This window comes from Perca fluviatilis, chromosome 12 (genome assembly GCF_010015445.1).
Source record: "Perca fluviatilis chromosome 12, GENO_Pfluv_1.0, whole genome shotgun sequence".
Classification (NCBI taxonomy): domain Eukaryota; kingdom Metazoa; phylum Chordata; class Actinopteri; order Perciformes; family Percidae; genus Perca; species Perca fluviatilis.
In genome coordinates this window covers 19,071,852-19,092,623 of record NC_053123.1, presented here as the reverse complement: position 1 = coordinate 19,092,623, position 20,772 = coordinate 19,071,852, and the positions used below count along the sequence as shown (strand labels likewise).

General features: G+C 41.1%; 4 protein-coding genes across 8 annotated transcripts in view; all 4 read right to left on the bottom strand.

Annotated features, from left to right (window-relative positions):
• Positions 1-1,860: 1,860 nt before the first annotated feature.
• tmsb4x (thymosin beta 4 X-linked) lies at positions 1,861-3,206 on the bottom strand. The gene is made up of 3 exons (XM_039817869.1): positions 3,079-3,206; positions 2,310-2,422; positions 1,861-2,203 (listed from the first exon to the last, which is right to left on the bottom strand). The coding sequence occupies exons 2-3, from the start codon at positions 2,407-2,409 to the stop codon at positions 2,172-2,174; spliced, it is 132 nt and encodes a 43-aa protein (XP_039673803.1). The 5' UTR covers positions 2,410-2,422; positions 3,079-3,206; the 3' UTR covers positions 1,861-2,171.
• A 501-nt stretch (positions 3,207-3,707) lies between these two features.
• Positions 3,708-10,491, bottom strand: LOC120569791 (toll-like receptor 8). Its single transcript, XM_039817868.1, has 2 exons — positions 10,388-10,491; positions 3,708-7,072 (listed from the first exon to the last, which is right to left on the bottom strand). The coding sequence occupies exons 1-2, from the start codon at positions 10,388-10,390 to the stop codon at positions 3,983-3,985; spliced, it is 3,093 nt and encodes a 1,030-aa protein (XP_039673802.1). The 5' UTR covers positions 10,391-10,491; the 3' UTR covers positions 3,708-3,982.
• On the bottom strand, positions 9,854-15,435 carry tlr7 (toll-like receptor 7). The gene is made up of 2 exons (XM_039817867.1): positions 14,404-15,435; positions 9,854-14,103 (listed from the first exon to the last, which is right to left on the bottom strand). The coding sequence occupies exons 1-2, from the start codon at positions 14,416-14,418 to the stop codon at positions 10,951-10,953; spliced, it is 3,168 nt and encodes a 1,055-aa protein (XP_039673801.1). The 5' UTR covers positions 14,419-15,435; the 3' UTR covers positions 9,854-10,950.
• A 405-nt stretch (positions 15,436-15,840) lies between these two features.
• The window catches only part of frmpd4 (FERM and PDZ domain containing 4), a 34,633-nt gene continuing 29,701 nt past the window's right edge, over positions 15,841-20,772 (bottom strand). For all 5 annotated transcript variants that reach the window (XM_039817862.1, XM_039817864.1, XM_039817863.1 and 2 more), the window contains 3 exons: positions 19,736-20,713; positions 17,980-19,167; positions 15,841-17,577 (listed from right to left, as the gene is read on the bottom strand). In XM_039817862.1, the coding sequence (XP_039673796.1) occupies positions 16,364-17,577; positions 17,980-19,167; positions 19,736-20,713 (3,380 nt within the window). In that variant the 3' untranslated portion in view covers positions 15,841-16,363. The remainder of the gene's footprint in view (positions 17,578-17,979; positions 19,168-19,735; positions 20,714-20,772) is intronic.

Sequence of the window (20,772 nt, the reverse complement as noted above, 5' to 3'; positions counted from 1 at the left end):
GCATGTAGCCATAGGCACTCTCGGAGGCATCTGTGTTCTTAGTAGTGGGCTGCAGCCGGCCCAGAGGGTGCCCGTCACAACACCGGCAGATGGCCTCTTGGTGCCTCAAGCCAAGTTCACCACAATCGGCCCTTAGTGTCATTTCATTGTCATTTGCATTCCTTTTTCGTGGACAATTTTCAGGCCTTGTGTGGGCAGACTCACATAAGCAGCATCAGTAAAAAAGGTAAGTCAGTATGGTACAGTAAATATTTTGATCTTTCCAACATGTCTGGTGTCCATGAGCATGCTGCTGAACCCTTGAGCTGCATTCGCGTAGGAACGTTGTCAAGATAAATCAGTCTAAGGCTAATTATACTGTAGCAGTTTAACAAAGCGTTAAACAAAGAGAGAGTGTAACAGGAGAAAGCAGTGTCTTGTAATGTGTAATACGGCTACTGTTTTCCCCAAAGCACACATTGTTATAGGACACTGAGGAGCTGTTTTGGCAAGACTGCACATAAGGATGGTAGAGAGCTAAGAGGGGGGAGGCTGGCATCACAGATGTGTGTAAGAGTATAAATTGGGTATTTTGGTGCTTCTTAATAGGGCAAATAGAAAAATAAATTAACATGTCCTTTTTCCTATACTAAAACTGACCTTTGATCAAATGCAGCCTCGTGGGAAAGAGGATGAATGTGAGATTGTGCCAATCCCTCAGCAGAGCCTATTGTTACAGCACAGCTGTTATGGTCTATAGAGTTTAGTTACGTAATCCCTCTCCCCGTCCCCACATGATATACAGCTGTCGTCCCTGTGCAGCAGAATGAGATAAAAGAGGTTCTCTCTTTTTTTCTTCTTCTTCTGTAAATAGATCGTTCATTTTGTATCTTCTTGGTGACAGTCTCCAAATAGTGCAGCCTCGTCAACGTTGTGGTTTACACATCCAATGAGGTCACCAAGGCTTTGGTTAACTCGTGTCACTCATTCTGCTACAGTAATGTGTAATGGTCACCGTCCTGAGTGGGGATATTTATCTAGTTTTAATAAACTTTTTACAATCAGCCTCAACCTAGTTCAGGTACAGGCTGTTCAGTGTGCGCCTGCCATTTGTGATTACAGTAAAGAGCATGAGGGGATACCCAGTTGACGAGATACACGGGACATCTGACTGCAATTCATTTTCCATCACCATAACCTGCAATAAGGTCAATGCTCTCTTAAGCTAACATTTTAAATAAATTGTATCCAAACACGAGGCTCAATTTGACAAGAAGATGTGACTTGGGCTGGAGTGATTCATACAATAGGAAGCTGCTGTAGCTACAGCTGGAGGCAGGGTGGGGAGGTAGTCTTGCTCAAGCTTTGTGTAGCTGCAAGGAAAGAACTGGTGTACTGTACAAGTTTAGACCAGAAGTTTGCTCTGGATTCAAAAAAAGTGAACTAGATTTTTGTTCCAACTACATTAAATCCAGGATGTAAGCCAATGCTTTGTAGGCCTAAGTCATTCCATAGGTAATGAAAAGGTTACCCCCCCATCAGTTATTACAGGTAGTACAAGCTTTCTAAATCCTTTGCATTTGATGTAGAAAGTGCTCAAGCAGCAGAGTCCAGAGGTACATTAGACTTATGAATACATCTGAAATGCCAAGCCTTTGCTGTGACAGTATTGGTTGAAGGAAAAAAAAAAAAAAAAAATTTACTTTTAGCAGAAAGTCAGCTTTAGGTCAGTTTGTAAGCTTCACTGTGCTGCGCTAAAGACCGATGCAACACCTACAAAGTGCTACATGCTATCATTTACTTTAAGTGGTTCTTATAGCCCAGCGTGGGGTGGTATAAAAATAAATTCCTACAGTGGAAAACCACAAGGACACATTCAAGTCAGTTTACATTTTTTATTTTGCATATTTAACAAACTTGTGCATTCCAGATTTTGTTACAAAACATTATGTGAGAATTCACAACTGGCCAGAGAAGGGGTACAAATCAGAGTGTAGATCCCTCATGACACATCTGCTTGATAGACGCAACACCAACGATGCATCCAGTGCAACATCCTGACATCAGCCACACTTCCTTACTGTACAGTTTTACATAGTTTCGGCAATTTGTACCTCAAACTTGAAATACATATTGGAACAGGGAAAAAAAAGGCAAAAGCTTGTGGAATGTACAGTGCACAGGACTGGTCTTCATTGTCCCGACGCCTTCTCTTGTTCGATGACTGCAGGAGGGGAAAAGAAAAACAGGTTTGAAACATTAGTTCCAATGGTTAACCATAGCAACTAAAGATGTTGGCTTAAGGGCATTAGGTAGGCTAGGGTACATACTTTCTTTGGTTGGCAGTGTGTTTTTCTCTGCGGTCTCTGCCTTCTTCAGCTTGCTCTTGTCGAAGCTTTCGACTGCCGAGACGTCAGGTTTGTCAGACATGTCTGCAGATGGTCTAAACAGAAGAAACCTTATTAAAATTAGCAGTCCAACTGAATTTAAATTAGAACACACCTGGGCCTGTAGACAGCCAATTAGAGCATAAAAAAGGATACTTAACCTATATGATCTACGTTATGCAGAAGTGACAACTAGGGCTGAGAAAGGTAATGAACGTCATGCAGACCACGACGTATGTGCATGAGTTTATCAGCGCCCGACTTGAGAAACTCTTTGTGTCAGTTAGTGAACGTGAGCAGCTGAGGGGCCACCGCCCTTTAATGTTAATCTAGATGAGCAGACTGCTTACAACTAACCCCAGTCTTAATAAACCTTACCCACTTATACCCTTATAGGCAGAGCACATGTAAGCTACCGAATGTTTGGTTCAGACTATCAAAAATTACTAAAGCATTTGGTTTCATAGACTTTTTTGCCATTTATTCATTCTATAGCATCTTGTTTAAATAGGCAAGCCTTTAAGTTATTTTCCGATTAACTCCAACAGTTTTTAAACACACCATGCACAGCTGACACTCACAGCCAATCGAGCCAGGACATCGCGAGACGAAGAGAAACGTAACAAACTAAAACAGAGTGGCTAAAAATCATTCAACAGTAAAGCTTAGACGAAAGCAGGCTCACAACAGACTTGCACACGAACGCACTCACCTGGGTTTCAGCTCAGCTAAATTAAGTTATAAGATGCACGTCCCGTTGGCGCAGAAGCAGAGTGACGACTGCAGCGTCAATCACACTTTAAATACTGCGCAGTATGCAAATGATCCTCTGACGTCACATCCACTGTCTCGAAAGCCTGCTTTGGTACAAATTTGTTTTTGCGTTTTCTCCTGTCATGAAATACAGTGTCTTTATCATCATAGCGCTCCCAGGTTGTTTGTTCAAAGCGGCCAACACGTAGGCAACAGGGTGATTTATGAGTATGATTTGAAGGTTTAGGTTTAACTTGCACAAAGTGCCCTATTAAAACTGTGTCAGAGGGCGACATCTTGAGGGCAAACAAAGTAATAACCAGGACGTGAAGATGGTGACAAACGTCCAGTGTGGATTCAGAATTTACATTTCATTGCTGAGAGTTTTGGTTGTGCAAATCTTGACAGTGTTTGTTTTAATTCTCTAATAATTTAGTCTAGATGAATATACACAACAAATAAACACATAAATTAAAGGAAAATGCAGCACATTTGATAGTCTCCAATAAATGTCCCCTTTTTTGGTTGATCTTGGGACCTTAAAGATATTTTCTAAGTTAGATGGCGAACAGATAACAGACTGAAGCATTTACATCTACAAATGGCACAGATTTTTAATGGATTTATGTATTCATATAGGCTACTGTAATATTTGCAAACAAAGTACAAGACATTCAATGTCATTGTAAATAAAAAAAACATAATAATAACGAATGTCTTTATTTGTCTTCTATTAGGCAGTGATTAAAAGCTGTAAATGACCACATCGGTGTTGATATAGAACACTAGTTTTAAAAAAGGCTTCAGATGTTATTGTCCACATTTTAAAAGTTATAAATCATTCCCAAACAGTTGTCATTGGTTCACTTGCTGGTGAAGTACTTTGAATAAGTCTTGTTGTACATCACCTGGTTGTCCACTCTGACCACATTTCTCAGGTTCTGCCAAAACCAGGGCTGTGCGGCAGCTGTTCTCGGCCACTCTACAACACTCTTCTCGCACAGCCTCCTCCTCAGGCGCAGGAAGTGAGAATGCTGCAGGACGGGTTCAAGCATCAGCAGCACGATCACATCCACATTTTCATCGAGCAGTCTTTGGTGGGCCAGATACATCGCCATCTTGAAAACCCCGGTCTTAACGTAGCCCTCCGTTAAGACGAACAGGGTCTTCCGACTGTACCGGATGCTCTGAGCGAGGTTATCTACCAGTGGGACTCCAGGAAGCCAATCCCTCTCCTCCAGACACAGGGGGAGATGCTTCTCTCCTTCCTCTTCCAGTTTAACTCGCAGATTCCTCATCACCCACTCAGAGACATGTGGATCTGTGGTGTCGTAAGTCACAAAGACATCATAAACACCAGCTAGCGAGTTCATGGATATGTATCCCTTCAGCTTAGCTTTCATATAGTGTAGGACATAGGAAGCATCCCAGTAAAATAAGTGAGCAACTGTTGCCACAAACATAAAAACAACAATTAAGAAATTTGTGAGAATGTAGATCAAGAACGCCTGACTGTCATTTACACACTGGTTAATGTCAAAGTGGATCAGAGCTTGTCCCTTCTGGTTTGATGGTGTGTCACATAGCACCTCGGTGGTCAGTCGTGGGATCTTTACATCACTGTTTTCAATCCACACAATGAAATCTAATGAATCACAGGTACATTGGAACGGGTTACCCTGCAAGAACAAGGTCTGAATCTTAGATTCGGGTCTCGATTGGAAAGTGGATTCATTGATGATAGTCAGTTTGTTGTAGTCAAGTCTAAGAGTCATCAGGCTTTTTGCACCCTTTAGAAACCAATTGTCCAAGTGGAAAATCAGATTATGACTCAGGTCAAGGAAAGTCAAATTGTGGATGACGTTTGAGTTTATGCCTGTTACATTAGATAAAGAATTGAAGCCCAGGTCTAAAATTTGAATTTGATGGAAAAACTTGAGCTTGTCCCATATGAAATCAGTAAGCAAGTTGTGACTTATGCGTAGTATGGTGAGGTTACGTGGCAGATATTCATAAACATTGTCTGGAATCTTTGCAATCTTGTTGTGGGATATATCTAAAATCGTCAAATTAGTAAGATTAGTAAAAAGCATTTTATATGAGCCATCCCGTTCTTTCCAAAGAGTCCCAAGATTATTATTTGTAAACTGAAGTTCTGTTAATGATTTGCTGTACATCTGTTTGGTCGTTAGTGTAGAAATGGAGTTATGACTCATGTTCAGCACCCTCAGAGCAGGCAGATTTTTTGTAAAATTTAAATTATGCGTAACCCCGAACGCTTTAAAGTAATGATCATTGTTACTGAGGTCCAGCACTTGTAGTTTCTTTAGTTCTTTGAAAGCGTAGTCATAGGCCAGATCAATCTTATTGAATGACAGGTCCAGGTATGTCAGATTAGGCAGCAAAGAGAACTCTGTTCCATTAAGTGCTGCTGAAAATCCATTTCCTGAGAGGTTGAGACATGCAATATTTCCATAGCCCTCGAATTGCTTTGGAGAAATGAAGAAAAGATTATTTGAGCTGAGTATTAGCACTCGTCCAGACTCAAAGCACTCTTCCTTGATAAGGCCGTGTGACAGCTCATAATCAAAATCTTTCGGATGGAATTTTACGAGCGGTGAAATAGAAAGGTCCGACCTCTTTGGATTGTATCCGTTACTTGGATGTGGTGGACTACTCACTGGAATGGGATACAGCCTGTTTTCTGCAAGGTATATCATTTTCAGGTGATGGAATTGGCTGAATATGGTGGAATCAGAGTGAATAATGAAGTTAGTCCCTAAATTTAGTGCATGTAGATGTTCGAGCTTGTACAGAGGTCTGAGTGTGCCCGGTCCAATACTCTGGAAGACCAAACCATCCAAATGCAAAGTTCTGAGTGACACAAGATTTGAAAACTCTGTTGAGAGATTTAATGTTGTAGGGTATAACTTGAGAGCAAAGTTGAAAGAAAGATCAAGTTTTTCCAACTTTGGAAGATATCTTAGAAATGTTGCCTCCTCAGTAATTGCTTTTAACAAGAAGTTAAATGACAGGAACAATTGTTTAAGCTTGTTCAGCTTCTCAAACCAGGAGGGATTCAGGTGGTCCAGTGAGCTTCCTCCCAGGTTCAGTGTCTCGAGCTGTGTCAGACTGTGAAATGCATTAGGATGGATACCAAGAGAACCGTTTTTGCAAGGAACACAGGGATATGGAGCAGTTTGACATCTTGGACAGTTCCCTTGTATTTTTAGGACTTTTACATTTGGTAGCCCAAGAAAATCATCTTCAGATATGTACTGAATTGCATTATCACCCAGGTATAATATGCGTAATGATTGGGGTAATCTTTTGGGAACTTGAGTTAAGTTGTTATACGACAAGTCCAGAGCCTGCAGTTTGCTCATAACTGCAAAACTGTCTTCCATAATCGTAACAGATTTCCCACAAGGATTCCAGAAGTAGCAGTTTTTGGATAACTGTAAATGTGTCACCTTTGTTAAGCCAGCAAGGCTCCTGTTATCCACTGACATAATGTGGTTTGTGTTCAGCTCGAGGATTTCCAAGCTGAGAGGGAGATTGCTGGGAATTTCCTTCAGACCATTGCCAGTCAGTATCAGTTCAGTCAGTTTTGTCAGATTTTTGAAAGCATTCACAGCAATCATCACTTCTCTGTTCTTGTTTGCCCAGCTGAGATTGAGCTGAGTCAGATTCGGCAGTTTGGAAAATGAATTAACCGAAATATTCTTAATGAAATTTTCTGATAAGTTGAGCTCAGTTGCATTACTCGTTATCCCATCAGGTACTCTCTGCAGATGACGCCCCTTACAGTCAAATAGAACCTGAGAGGTATTGTCAGCTGTGACATCACAAGGGAACTGTGGTGTCATCCACACAGGTTTACATGCAGCAGGCTGGATCTCATAATGGCAACACAGAGAGAACAGCAGCAAGTGCATCCAACACGTCACTGTCTGTAGATAAACAATAGAATTAGTGAAATGCAGCAACTTAAACTCATAGTCAGTATTTTATAAACATATATTGAATATGTATTGTATTGTATCGTACATCATACATGTTGTGTTTTAAAGGATACATTCACAACGTTTAAGTATGTTCAAGTATGTCCGAAGGAATGATTGCAGCAAGCAAAATCTGTTTCAACGTTCATATGGGTACCTGACTAATGTTTAAGACATACATGACACATTGTGAACTTATCCTCTAGGGCCAGTTGTTCAAAACATTTAATCTGGATCAAAATGATCTGGATTTGGAAATCCCATTTTTTGCTATTCAGGATCAGGTAATCCGTCTTACTTTTATGCCGGTTTTTCAAAGCAACATTGGACTGGATCACCCTGATCCAGATACACAGTTTTCAACATTACCAAATCCGGATTACCAGTGCTCTAAATGCGATAACATATCACAATGAGGGCTTCCAGCTATGTAAAGAACAGGTAGAAGAGCCAACATGGGGTCAGTGTGTTTCTTATTTTGAGACAAAAATAACATAAACATCCACTTCCATTCATAATTTCTTTTATGACCCCTCATCTGAGCCACAACAAATACTAACAAATATACATTAACAAATACATTGTGGATATTTTGAAAAACGTCTTAAAAACAAAACAAAAGGCTAAATGTCCAATACTTAACAAAATAAAGAATGTTCAGGGTTCTTCTTCATCTGAGGAGGAGAGAGCAGCATTTCCAAGCCCTGCTTTTAGGAGGCAGATCTGAAGTTTGGCTTTGGTTTGCTGCAGTTTGGTCAGCTTGATTTGTTCCTCTGCCAGGAACAAATCTGCTTCTGCTCTTTCACTTTCTCGTTTAGACATGAGGACAAGATCATTTTTATTTTTATTTTAACTTTACTATACTGAATATCTTAATTGGTAGCCTATATCTACTTTATCACTGTTACAACGGTTACACAACTCAAGTGCAAAATATAAATAAAAGTATATACACTAAATGATACAAATGTATTATTTTACCAATTTTTAAGTTTTACTACATTTTCTTCCTGGAATCCACCTTGAAATCCTACCCCCTGTTGGGATCAGGATAATCCTGTTTTTTTGGATCAAAGTTATCCAAATCCTACTGACAAGTTTTGAACAACACAAACTGAAGGTTTGATCCAGATTAAAACTAGGATTGGATTCCGTGATATAATATGATTTCAGATTCCTTCTTTCCCTTTAGAACAACCCATTTTCAAGATTTGATCCAATCCGATAACCAAAATCCGATCAGTTTACCTTTGAACAACTGGCCCCTAAGTATTGAACATTGTTTTTCAGAATGGTACCACTTGCATCCAGCAGGTTGCAGCACTCTATAGCCTATATATCACTCCCTCACATATTTTAAATGATGAATTCTGTAACCCCTTACAGCCAGATTATGTAACGTTTGCTCAACAATGGCTATTGTATACTTAAAGCTACTGCAACAGTATTGAGAAAAGTCCTTGGGCCAGTTGTTCAAAGGTAATCTGATCGGATTTGATCAAATCTTGAAAATGGGTTGTTCAAAAGGTAAAGAAGGATTCTGAAATCCGATTAGATTACGGAATCCAATCCTACTTTTAATCTGGATCAAACCTTCAGTTTGTGTTGTTCAAAACTTGTCAGTAGGATTTGGATAACTTTGATCCAAAAAAACAGGATTATCCTGATCCCAACAGGGGGTAGGATTTCAAGGTGGATTCCCGGAAGAAATGTAGTAAAACTTTAAAATTGGTCAAATAATACATTTGTATCATGTAGTGTATATACTTTTATTTATATTTTGCACTTGACTTGTGTAACCATTGTAACAGTGATAAAGTAGATGAAGTAGACATAGGCTACCAATTAAGCTATTCAGTATAGTAAAGTAAAAATCAAATGAAAATAGAAATAATCTTGTCCCTATGTCTAAACGAGAAAGTGAAAGAGCAGAAGCACAGATACTCCTGGCAGAGGAACAAATCAAGCTGACCAAACTGCAGCAAACCAAAGCCAAACTTCAGATCTGCCTCCTAAAAGCAGGGCTTGGAGATGCTGCTCTCTCCTCCTCAGATGAAGAAGAACCCTGAACATTCTTTATTTTGTAAACTGTTGGACAATTAGCCTTTTGTTTTGTTTTTAAGACATTTTCAAAATATCCACAATATATTTGTTAATGTATATTTGTTTTTATTTGTTGTAACTCCGATGAGGGGTCATAAAGGAAATTATGAATGGAAGTGGATGGTTATTTTGTGTTTTGTCTCAAAATAAGAAACATTTACAGTGACCCCATGTTGGCTCTTCTACCTGTTCTTTACATAGCTGGTAGCCCACATTGTGATATGTTGTCCCATTTAGAGCACTGGTAATCCGGATTTGGTAATCTTGAAAACGGTCTATCTGGATAAGGGTGAGCCAATCCAATGTTGCTTTGAAAAACCGGCATAAAAGTAAAACGGATTACCTGATCCTGGATAGCAAAAAATGGGATTTCCAAATCCAGATAATTTTGATCCAGATTAAATGTTTTGAACAACTGGCCCCATAAGTCAGTGAACTGACTCAGCATTGTCAGATACAACAATATGTATCTAAACAATATTAGCTACAATAAGCTACTGATAATACCAGACCAAGAAAGGCTGTAGCAGGCATGCCCCTGAGTGTACTGAACTAAGCAATTATTTGTAACAATTTTGTTTGTAATTGAGTAAGGTATTTCTTTCCCCAATAGCACACAGTCTCATATTAGCATCTGGTTTCCCCTTTATTTATTATAAATTATTTGAGACACATTTAACAAGATGTCGGCCTGACACATGATATTATGTTCGTTATGTGGGTTTGGCTGCACAGCATGAGTTTGTAATTCCTAATCCAATGACGGACCGCTGCTTGTTCAAATATTATACTCATAGAAAGAAGATGATATATTTTTTTTTCACACAGTTGTAAATACATTTTAATGTAAATTATTTAATGTAGAACACTCAATTATAAAAAATGCCAAACAGTTTTCAAATAGTTTCATAGTAAAATACTGTAAATGTATACACCAAATATTATCTAGTGCCATAAAGTTCCTCACAGAAGACGAAAACCCTCACAGGTTATATTACAGAAACATCCAATTAAAAAGTTCATACAGGTAACCAGTAAATCTATAACAAACGTCGGACGAGGAAAACATTCATATTACTTTCAGTATGTAAATCTATTCTCTGCTATTCATAGAGTAAAGCTTAAAAAACGTACGGAGAAACTTGTATCAATAAAACTCACCATTGTGGTACTGATTCCTTATGATTCTTGAATGACAACCTTGCAAGAAACAGTGGCACTGGCAATCTTTAAAGTAAAACTGAAAATTAACTACTTGATGACACTGTCTTGCATCAAGTCACCAAAGTTAATATATCCAACTTAAAATCTATAAAATATAACACACATAAAAAAAAATAAAAAAATCCCCCTGTTGCTGAAGTCAAACAAACACAGCGAGCTGGCTGATTCTCACAAAGAGGCTCTGGGGCAGAAGTAGCCTCTCAATTGCAGAAGTGCATCTGTTTCATTTCCTTTTTCATGACATGTAAACAGTTTTGTTGCCATCTCAGACAAAGTCAAAATCATAATTATCTGTGTAGATGACAAAGAGTGCCAACCAGTTCCCTATTGAGTTACTGTAAAAAGGGAATTCATAATAGACAATTAGTCATTCATGTCACAATCATTTCTCTTTGTCTTATGTTTAAATAGTGGGATGTTCACACATTGTAATTCATTTACAGATGTACATTCAGTGCCATCTCTAATTAAGAAGGAACTAAGTATGACAGTATATTGTTTTACAATGTCTCTTTGAAGAGATTGTTGTATTGTTTGTGACTTTCAGTTGCTAATACACTTCTCAGGCTGAACCAGAAGTAGAACTGGGCTTGAGGGTTTGTAGGCCACTCCATCACAGAGCGCTTATACAGTCTCTTCCTTAATCTCAGGTACTTTGAATCGCAAGGTACTTTCTCCAAAAAGATCAGTACGATGACGTCATCTTTTTCATCCATTAGTCTTTGGTGGGCCATGTAGAAAGCGGTCTTGAAGTTGCCACTTTTGATATATTTGCTGGTGAGAATGAACACGGTCCTCTTGCTGTTGTGGATGCTCTGGGAGAGGTTGTCGATCAGGGGGCATCCAGGGATCCAGTCCCGTTCCTCCAGACAAAGCGTCAGCCGGCAGTCTCCATGGTCCTCCAGATGAGCAACCATTTCCTTCATCACCCACTCTGTTACCGCCAGATCCTCCTTGTCATATATCACAAAGGCATCATAGGTGGAGCTTTGGGAGTTCAGGCGCCCATAACCTTTGAGCTTTGCCCTGCAGAAGTGGTAGATGTACCAGACGTCCCACAGGAAGAGATGGCTGGAGATTGACAGGGTGAGGAAGCTGAGGACGAGGGAAGTCATGAGTGTGTAGAGGATGATTGACAGGTAGCTGTGCTGGCAGGCCAGCAGGTCCACTGAGAGCACAGGATGACCTCTTTGTGCCCCTGGGCTAGCACAAGTAACATCCGTGGCCAGTCTGGGGATGGGCACTGTGGTCCTGTTGAGCCATGTGACAAACCAAGTGGCGTTGCAAGTGCACACAAATCTGTTTTTGTGCAGAAGCAGCATTTTCATCTTATTGATGACGTCATCTGGAAAGCTTGATTTGTCAATGTACTGTATGTGATTAAAACTAAGATCCAGATATTGTAAGTTGTAGGCATCCTTGAGGAAATCTGGCGTGAGTTTTAGGATCTGGTTTTTATGTAACAGGAGCTTCTTTAGAGATTTGGTACAGATTGACAGCATGGGCGGAACAGTAGTTAAGCTGTTCCCACTGAGATCTAAGACTTGCAAAGAACTTAAAAGTTGTAGTTTCTCCCAATCAAAGGAGTTATCCTTTAGTTTGTTATTTTTGATGTACAGCTCAGACAGTTTGTCTGGCAAACCACTGAACACTTCCTGTGGAATGAAATTAAGGTTGTTATGAGAGATGTCGAGGACAGTCAGATTATGTAATTTCTTGAAATAATTGACATACCTAATGTCCCCGTCCCTCCACAACATATCTAACCGGTTACCTGTGAACTCTAACCTCTCTAGAGATTCGCTCTCTAGCTCCGTGTTAGTGGAAGTGGATATCTGGTTGTGGTTCATGAGCAATATCTTGAGATTTTTCAAATTTCTAGTGAAATTAAGCATGTGAGTCAAGCCCTCTGACTCAAAGTAATGATTGTTGTAACTTATATCCAAGATGACCAGACTTTTCAACTCTTGAAATGCTGTGGAGTAGAGCAGGTCCAGGCGGTTTGAGGAGAAGTCTAGATATTGTAAATTAGCCAGATAGCTAAATTCAGAGCCATTCAGACTTTGGCTCATTGCATTTCCAGACAGATTCAGGCATCTAAGCTCTCCCAGATTTAGAAATCTTGAATGCAAGAAGAATATGTTGTTTCTGCTCACATCCAAGGTTTTGCCGAACTGACTGCAGTTCTTGTTGACAAAGGATGTAATCGTTCCAAGTTCTTTATCTTTGTATTTGCAGCTGCGAGCATATTCATCATATCTGAAGTAATGAATCTCTCTCACTTCCTTACTTTGGTACTGATCTGCAGGCGACATGGGAGACCAGTACAAGGGCTCTCCCCCAGAGAAACCGACAGCTTCTTGGCCGTCAGAGGGGGATGATATTTTGTTGTCAGACAGACTGATTATTTTAAAGCTTTTTAATTCCATCAGAATACTAAGGTTTGCCATTTTAATGAAGTTTGTACCCAGATCCACAACCTCCAAGTTTGTTAGAGGTTTTAATGGAGCAATGCTCTCTGGCTTTAACTGCTGAAACACAAAGCCCTTCAGTCTGAGAATTCGAAGGGATTTGAGGGATGAGAAATTGTGGCTCAGTCTCAGTGTTTCAGGGTACCTCTGAAGCTCATAGTTAAATGAAAGGTCCAGTTCTTCCAGTTTGCCCAGGAAATGTGGAAAGTGTGTGACTCCTATCTCTCTTGCTAAAAAGTTGGATGAGAGATCAAGAACTCTTAGCTCTGTTGTGCTGGCAAACCACTCAGATGGCACACATGTCAGAGAGTTACTGTGCAGACGCAGCGTCTTTAGCTTTGTCAACATTTTAAAAGCCGTCTTGCTGATTTTAAGTGGGGAATTATTTGGGCACGGGTTGCATGGGAAAGGAGCGTTGTAACATCGAGGACAATTTCCGCTAATATCTAGAATCTCAAGGTTAGTTAAGTTTTTGAAATCCTCATCAGTGACTTCTTGAATGTTGTTGTTATAGAGGTACAACTCCTTCAGACTTGTGGGTAGTCGATGTGGAATAAAGGATAGGTTATTTGACTTAAGACATAACAATGTTAAATTGTTAAGCTGTAAAAATGCGCCATCCTCTATTTCATAGGAAACATTACATGGGTTACGGAAATAACAGTTTTGACTGAGGTAAAGCATCTGAATATTTCTAATCTCAGAGAGGTTTGCTGATGAAATATAAAAAATGTGATTCACTTCCAAACTCAGCAGGATCAGGTTTGGAGGGAGGCCTTTAGGTATACTGTAGAGCTGATTGCCATCTAGATACAGTGCTCGCAGGTTCCTCAGACTGGAAAAGGTGTTTTCCTCTATGATCACACTCTTTGTGCACATGCGGTCCTTGGGCCCAATTTTGATGGGCACACAGTTGCACCTCATGTCAATCTCAGTCAGATTCTCCAGACCATGAAAGGAGGTGGAGTTTAAGTTAGGAATATGGTTGATGGTGAGCGTCAGATTGGTAGTGTCTCTGGGGATGCCAAGGGGGATATCTTTGAGGCTTCTTTCAGTGCAGTCCACCGTCACCACACTCCCGTTGTCGGTCTCTCTAACTTCACAGGGCAGAGTTTTGGGGTAAGAAACGCTAGCTGTTGATGTGGTGAGACAACACCACAGGCCCAGCAGTGCCACACACATCTGTACAGAAACACAGGCAGTTCACTGAGAAATGTGTGCAGGTGGACAGCTGATACAGTTACATTACTGAGAAAACACACATAATGCAAGAAGCACATGCTAAAATCAACATTTTGAGTAATGTGCAGATATGCTACTTCATAATGCAACTAGGAACTGATACAAGTTAGCGTTTCATTTTCCCACCTCCATCTCTATGTAGTTTGCAGCGATTCTGATCAAAGCCAATCCTTCATTTCACTACTTATGGATACATTTATAATCTTATACAGTGTACGAGCAAAGATAAATGATACTCACCAGATGGAAGAACATTGTTCACATGAGAGACTTAAAAGAGGTCCTGCTATTAGTTCTGTTGAGATCGAGTACTGAAAGAAGTGTAACATTGATGATCAGCTCTAAGGGGATGACATGAAAGTAACAGGTGGCTTGGTTAGCCCATTGTGTGTATAATTAGCCAGCATCACTTCCCTATCGTCATAAACCGCACACATCCAAATCTTCCATCTTTTATTATGTGTGTTTGATAATGGTTGACTGATCGTGTTTGTTATATAATGGTAACAAATATGTGCTTTCTGCTGAGATTACTACAAGGAGGTTGCCTTTAGAATGGAGGGGTCAAAGGATGATAGTTGCTTGCTCTTATAGTACAGTATAACAGCACAGCTGGAGTAACTGTGGGTTATTCAGTGGCTACTACCAAGATCAGTTTCTTTTTTTGTTAGCCTGCAGGGGAAAGTGAAACCTATGCTTGGGTTTAGGTTTACCAGCTTACATGGTAAACACGCTATTCTGGCACCAGGAAGAATATTCTTCCTCAATCTTTTGCTACTTTGTGGCTCTAGATCTACCAGCTGAGTAACATTCACTCTAATGCGTAATCTGTCCAGACAGTATGTGTGTATATTTGGCCCTTTATTTGAGAAACCCAATGCAGGAATAGACGCTGTAGTTTTAGAAAAAGCATCCACCTGATCAGCCTCTTTTAGTAAAAAGGCATGATGACAAAGTGTTTTTTTAGCCATGCTGGCAGCAGGGCATGGCATTGTCGCTCTGTCTATCGGTCCACCACTTTGTCCAGACTGGACCTTTTAAACAGCTATGGATTGCACTGAAAATGTGTACAGGCATTTGGGGTCCCGGTATAATGAATTATAATTTGGCAATCGTCTAACTTTTCATCAAGCCTCATCATCAGATCAACATTTAAATTTGTCCAATACTTTGGTTTAGGACCAAATAGCTGCAAAACGTATGGTATTTCCATCAGCCTCATCTGTACTTTGTGTTTTGTGCTAATTAGCTAAGATGGTTAACATGGTAAACATTACCTGCTCACAGTACAGTACAACCTCACAGAGCTGCTAGTATGGGTATAGACTCTCATGAGCAACATGTGCATGTGCTACTCACACATAACAGTATGCAAACATACTCTCTCCAAAAGAGAAATAGGTCATCATCATCATCATTAATGCAAAAAACATTCACCACTTAGGTTTGAGTAAATGGTAAAAACATAAATTATTAAACATGGTTATGAAATAAAACATGGGTCAAACAACTTTTCTGTATAAATAATGCAATTTTAGGAGCAAGTCATTCTGTTTTTAGACCAACAGAGATCAACTGAAAAGAGCATTAATGATCATGAATTTGCATGGACCGCTGCAAAATTAATTACAAATTTAAATTTGGTAACGGAATAGAACAAAAAGAATTTGAGAAGACTTTTTACAAGTTTTAATCTTTTTAATGATGTTCACAAAATATAACAGGAAAGTACTCAGTGTTCATGTGTAAAGTATTCATTAAATAAAGGTGAATCCAGCCAATGAAAAAGTAATGTGTTACTTGATTGATCACGTCTTGTCCTGTGCAGTGATTTGTCTAGAGCTGTGTGTATGCATTTCTCCAACATAATATATATTCTTACAATGTATAAACAAGATACCAATAAGGTTGTAATAATCTAAATGTTGAACCCCTAATATAACCAATAAATCTTGAAAATAATCCCTATTATATAATATTAGATAATATACTTGAGAGGAGGGTCATATTCTTCTTCATAGAGGCCTTAATATAATCTATTCAAAACTTTAATAATTCTAGTTGTATTTTTTACTTTACATAATAAAATATTGTATACACAAGGCAAGTTTTTTTTTCACAGCAGTTCACATTGGTTGTTACAACCCATGTCTCTTATGTATGGCTTTAAAATCAATAATCAGGACAAAATAACAACAGTTTATTTGTTGAGCAGTGTTTTCAGTGAGTGAGTTAGTGCATTTATAATAGCAGGCATGGAGGCAGAGTGATGTGTCAATGCATTCACACTTTGGTCACTGGGGGATCTTCCTGAAGCTGCTTCAGCAGCTTTCAGCAAACACACGTAGCTCATGACGACCTTGTCCACCTTGGCTACCACCTCGCGCCGCTCTCTTTCGCTGCTCAGGCCTTCCACCAGTGACATGCAGGCCTGCGTTAGGCAGCAGAGTGTGTGGAAGCTGTGTGTCAGAGTGAGCAGTAACTCCTCTGGGCTGCTGTACTCTACACCCATCTGGGTGCAGGCGCTGCTCAGCACTTTCGCCTGCATGAAAAGCAGCTGAGAGAAGTTATCCATGTCAGCCTCGTTGACCTCTCGTCTCGCACCTCTGGACCAGTTGCCGACGCTGGAACGCAACACGCCGGCCATCTCTAAGGCATCCTTACGTGTAAGTGCGAACCCTGTATGAAGGCTGTAGGTTTTTCCCTTCATTGAATTTACACGAGCTAGCCGTGCTTCGAGGCTCATGTCATTCGTAGCTGCATTTATGTTACTCTGCTCAGCTTTACAGTCAGCTTTCAAAACCGAGCTGACAGAAAACAGAGCATGTGAGTGCATCTCTCTGTCTTCATCATCACCATCAGTGTTTTTCTTTCTCCGCAGGAAGCAGTGACTGAATGGCCCATGGCACCTCCACGTACCTACATCCAGCCTTGGTGCTGTTGACTCTGGCAGCAACAGGGCGGCTCCTCTTAGTAGCCTTCTACCAGACGAATTAGTTGCGACTGAACCCTGGGACAAGCTCTTGGGCAAGGTTTTGGCAGAGAATATCCTCTGTACTTTAGGGGGATCTTGAGATGGGAAATTCGGACCACCACTCCTTCTTGTAAGTGTGGCTCTGGTCTTCTCTATCAGCGCTTCTAAACTCCTGGAACTTGGCATTATGGTGCTCCAGCTTCTCCTGAGCATCCGATCCCTGCGTGGCTTCCTGATGCTGCTTGTTTTAGGGTCACATAAAGATCCGCTTGAGGGGAAAGCCAGGGTGTGTGGGTCGGGCTCGGGGCTGGCCTGTGTTAGCCCTCTGCGCTCTGTGCTACTTCTTAATGATGATGGTGACGTGGTTGTGGTGGTGGTACTGGTCTCATTACAGAGAGCTAAAGATGACTCTTCCCCAACCTTCTTCAGCTGTGTGCAAGCTACACTAGGGGTAGTAGGAAACAAAGAGAACTGTTAAGCATCTCCCTGACAGCACACATTCATCTTTAATAATAATAACACTTATATGTACTATGTTTACAGAAATTATGATATGCATCATACTTGTTAATTCCTAAAGGGTCAAATAGATGGAAAGAACAAAAGTGACATTTTCAGAAAACTCCTCAAATAAAGGCAGGGATATATTTTAAAGTTTGGTGTTTCATTTGAAAGAGAATAAGAAATATTAGAATTTGTTTTTGTAATTTTCGTGAACTGAGTGACGATTTAAAATATTTTCCTGCCCTTATTTGCCTGCAATGAGGGACATGTCCATTTTGTTCCTTTTATGCACTTACACAGACAAAGATGAGAGAGAGCACCCTCCGTTTTAGTTTTACCTGTGGTTTCTTTTATCTTGGGCTTACGGTGACTGGTATCTCGTGTAATCCCGAACCCAGGCTCAGCACTGGTAGCTGCGTGGATCTTCCTCAGCAGGGTGGGGTCTATGGGATGGCTAACCCTCCCCTGACCTGGGGGCCCATAATGTTTTTCCTCAGCAGTAACATAACTCAGCCCCTTGAGCGAGGACTCTGACAGTACATGCATGTTGTCTGTGGCACAAAGAGGAGAATCCATGGGGGTGACACAGCTGCTGCTGCCTGTGCTACAACCGGCGTCTATAGAGGAACACTGCGAGCTCTGAAGAGAATTAACGCCTTCACTCTGTATCGATGACATGCGCTTGCTCACGTGGTATTCATATAACCGTGTGACGTCATGATCCAATGGTGGAATCTTAATTTTCTGCTGCTCATTGTCCTGTGAAGTGGCATCTCCTTCTGCAAGGGCAGGCCCTTTGGACGGAGAGTGAGCATTTAACTGTTGGCTTCTATCATCTGAGTCCTGTTTCTCTTCCTTTACTGTCAACCTGTCTGTGTGGAAAGCCTGTGAGTCAGTCACACCATCTGGAGAGAGATTTTCTGCCATTTTGTTTTCGGGCACTCTCTGCTGCCATTTTTGATGCCTGTCTTTAAAATGAGTTCGCCCCAGATCAAGTTGATTCATGTAGTAGGAATCTCTCACAGTGAAAGCGTTATACTTCCCAACAAGATGAGGGGCCTCCTCTCTAGCTGAGTCGTGAGAAGTCGTGTGAGATCTGTCAGAGGATTCACAGGTAACTCCTTGCATTCTGCTCTCTGCCACCCTCTGTTTTCCTCTCTGCCTGCTCATTACTGAGCCCATGTGCATCTTAGTGAAGTATTCACTGACTGATTTTATTTCCATTGTCTCTGGCTCCATCTCACCGCCATCGGAGTGAAAAATCTGGGAGGAGGCAACGGCAGATGATTTAGCCTCCTCATCCTGATGCTCCTGGGTGTTGTACTGCATAGCTCCCGCACCACCATCGCTAGGTGCAGCGACCTCCGTCTTTTCCTCGTTCACAGCGTGGTAACCTTGCATCCTCAGGTGGTTCTCTGAGTGTCTTTGAGCAGCGGCCAGCTCGGAGCTCTCTGTCATCTCAGAGGAATTTGTCTCGTTGCCAGAATCTGAGGACTCAGGACTAAATGCTCGTGATATTTCTACACCTGTGTACCACAGAAAGACAAACAATTAACAACTTCATCTGAGGCACATGAAAAATATCACAGATTAGGGGATGAGCCAAATAAGGTTAATGGTAATGTAATTCAGCATGTATGGGGAGACATGCAGAGGGAATGATTACTTTGGAATAACATACAAATAATAAATATAAATCAATATATAATAAGCACTTAAAACTACAATCAAATTAAGGCATCTATAAAATATTGATAGAGAACAGTCAAATAATTACAATTAGCATGCGATGGGTGGCTGTTTAAAATGATCTGTTTTAAATGATCTGTTTAATTTTTTTCTATATTAGCAACACACATTTGACATTGTGCAGTGTGCAAATGAGAAAACAAACAAAATGATGCACAAAACGACAACAAATCTTGACAAAAATAAATGGTACTGTAATGAACACAATTGTATGAAGAAATACACAAATGGAAACAGAGGACAAAACGGGCTTTATTGAAAAAAATCAACAATGACAAATCAAAAGTGAATGGCTGGAACATGTGCGGTGTCAATGGATGAACGTTACAATAGTGTAAGGAGAACCTGTGCTACTCTCGGACTGTGCCGGACTCTGTTCCTCAGACGCAGCGAGGGCCTCGAGTGCCTGTAAGGTGGACACCACTGCATCGTTCAGAGGCTCGCCGTGGCCTTCTGCTCCGAGGGCGGGCACTGAATCTATAAGAGACACTGGGATATCATTGCAGGCCCCCTGGGCCCGAGTGCCGGCCCCCTGCTGCTGCTCCTCCTCGTCAGAGCTGTCCCTGAAGCCGGGAGGAGGAGCAGCGATGGCCAGGTTAAGAGAGTGAAGCAGTACGTCATTGTCCTCCTCGTCATTACCGTCCGGTGGGGGAGGGAGGGAGGTTAGGTCAATGATGTCATCGCTGGACCCTGAGAGTGAAAGTAACATAGGCTTGTCAATGTCACTCATCACCATGTCCTCCTCACAGCTGATGTCATCTTCATCCTCTGCGTCATCTGTTGTGTCTGCGTAGCAGATATCGTGCAGCAGCGGCTCCTCGATGCATTCAGTAGGACCAAAGATTTTGGTGGAGTACTGATACCCGTCCCCGTCTTCTATGGCATCCATCATCTTATAGTCGTCCTCGAGACGCCTATACATGTGGCTGTGATTGTCTAACATCTCTGGGCTCTCATCCATCAGTCTCTGGTAGCCCAGATTTTGGGGGTTTACACTGTCTAAGGGAGGATCTCCAAATATGAAGGAGACCTTTGCACTCCTGGAGGAGTCTTGGGGTTTGGGCCTGGGGACGTTGAGGTAAGTTTGGGAGCAAGGGATTCTGCAGCACTCTGCCCTCTCTGCCATGTGCATTGAGTGTTGGGGTTGGTGGATCTCAGTAATGTAGACTCGCTGGCCTTCAAATCTCCCATGCTGGAGGTATTCAGACTCCTGGTCAGAATAATCTTGGTTGCATCTCTGGTTTCTTTCTTCAAATCCTTTATGGGGTGTGCTGTATGTACACTCAATGGCCTGGTAGGTCTGCTTTACTCTTGCTGCATGGCCTGCAAAGAGGAACCAAAAGATGAAACAGGACTTCTTTAAACATACACTTTCTGATGAG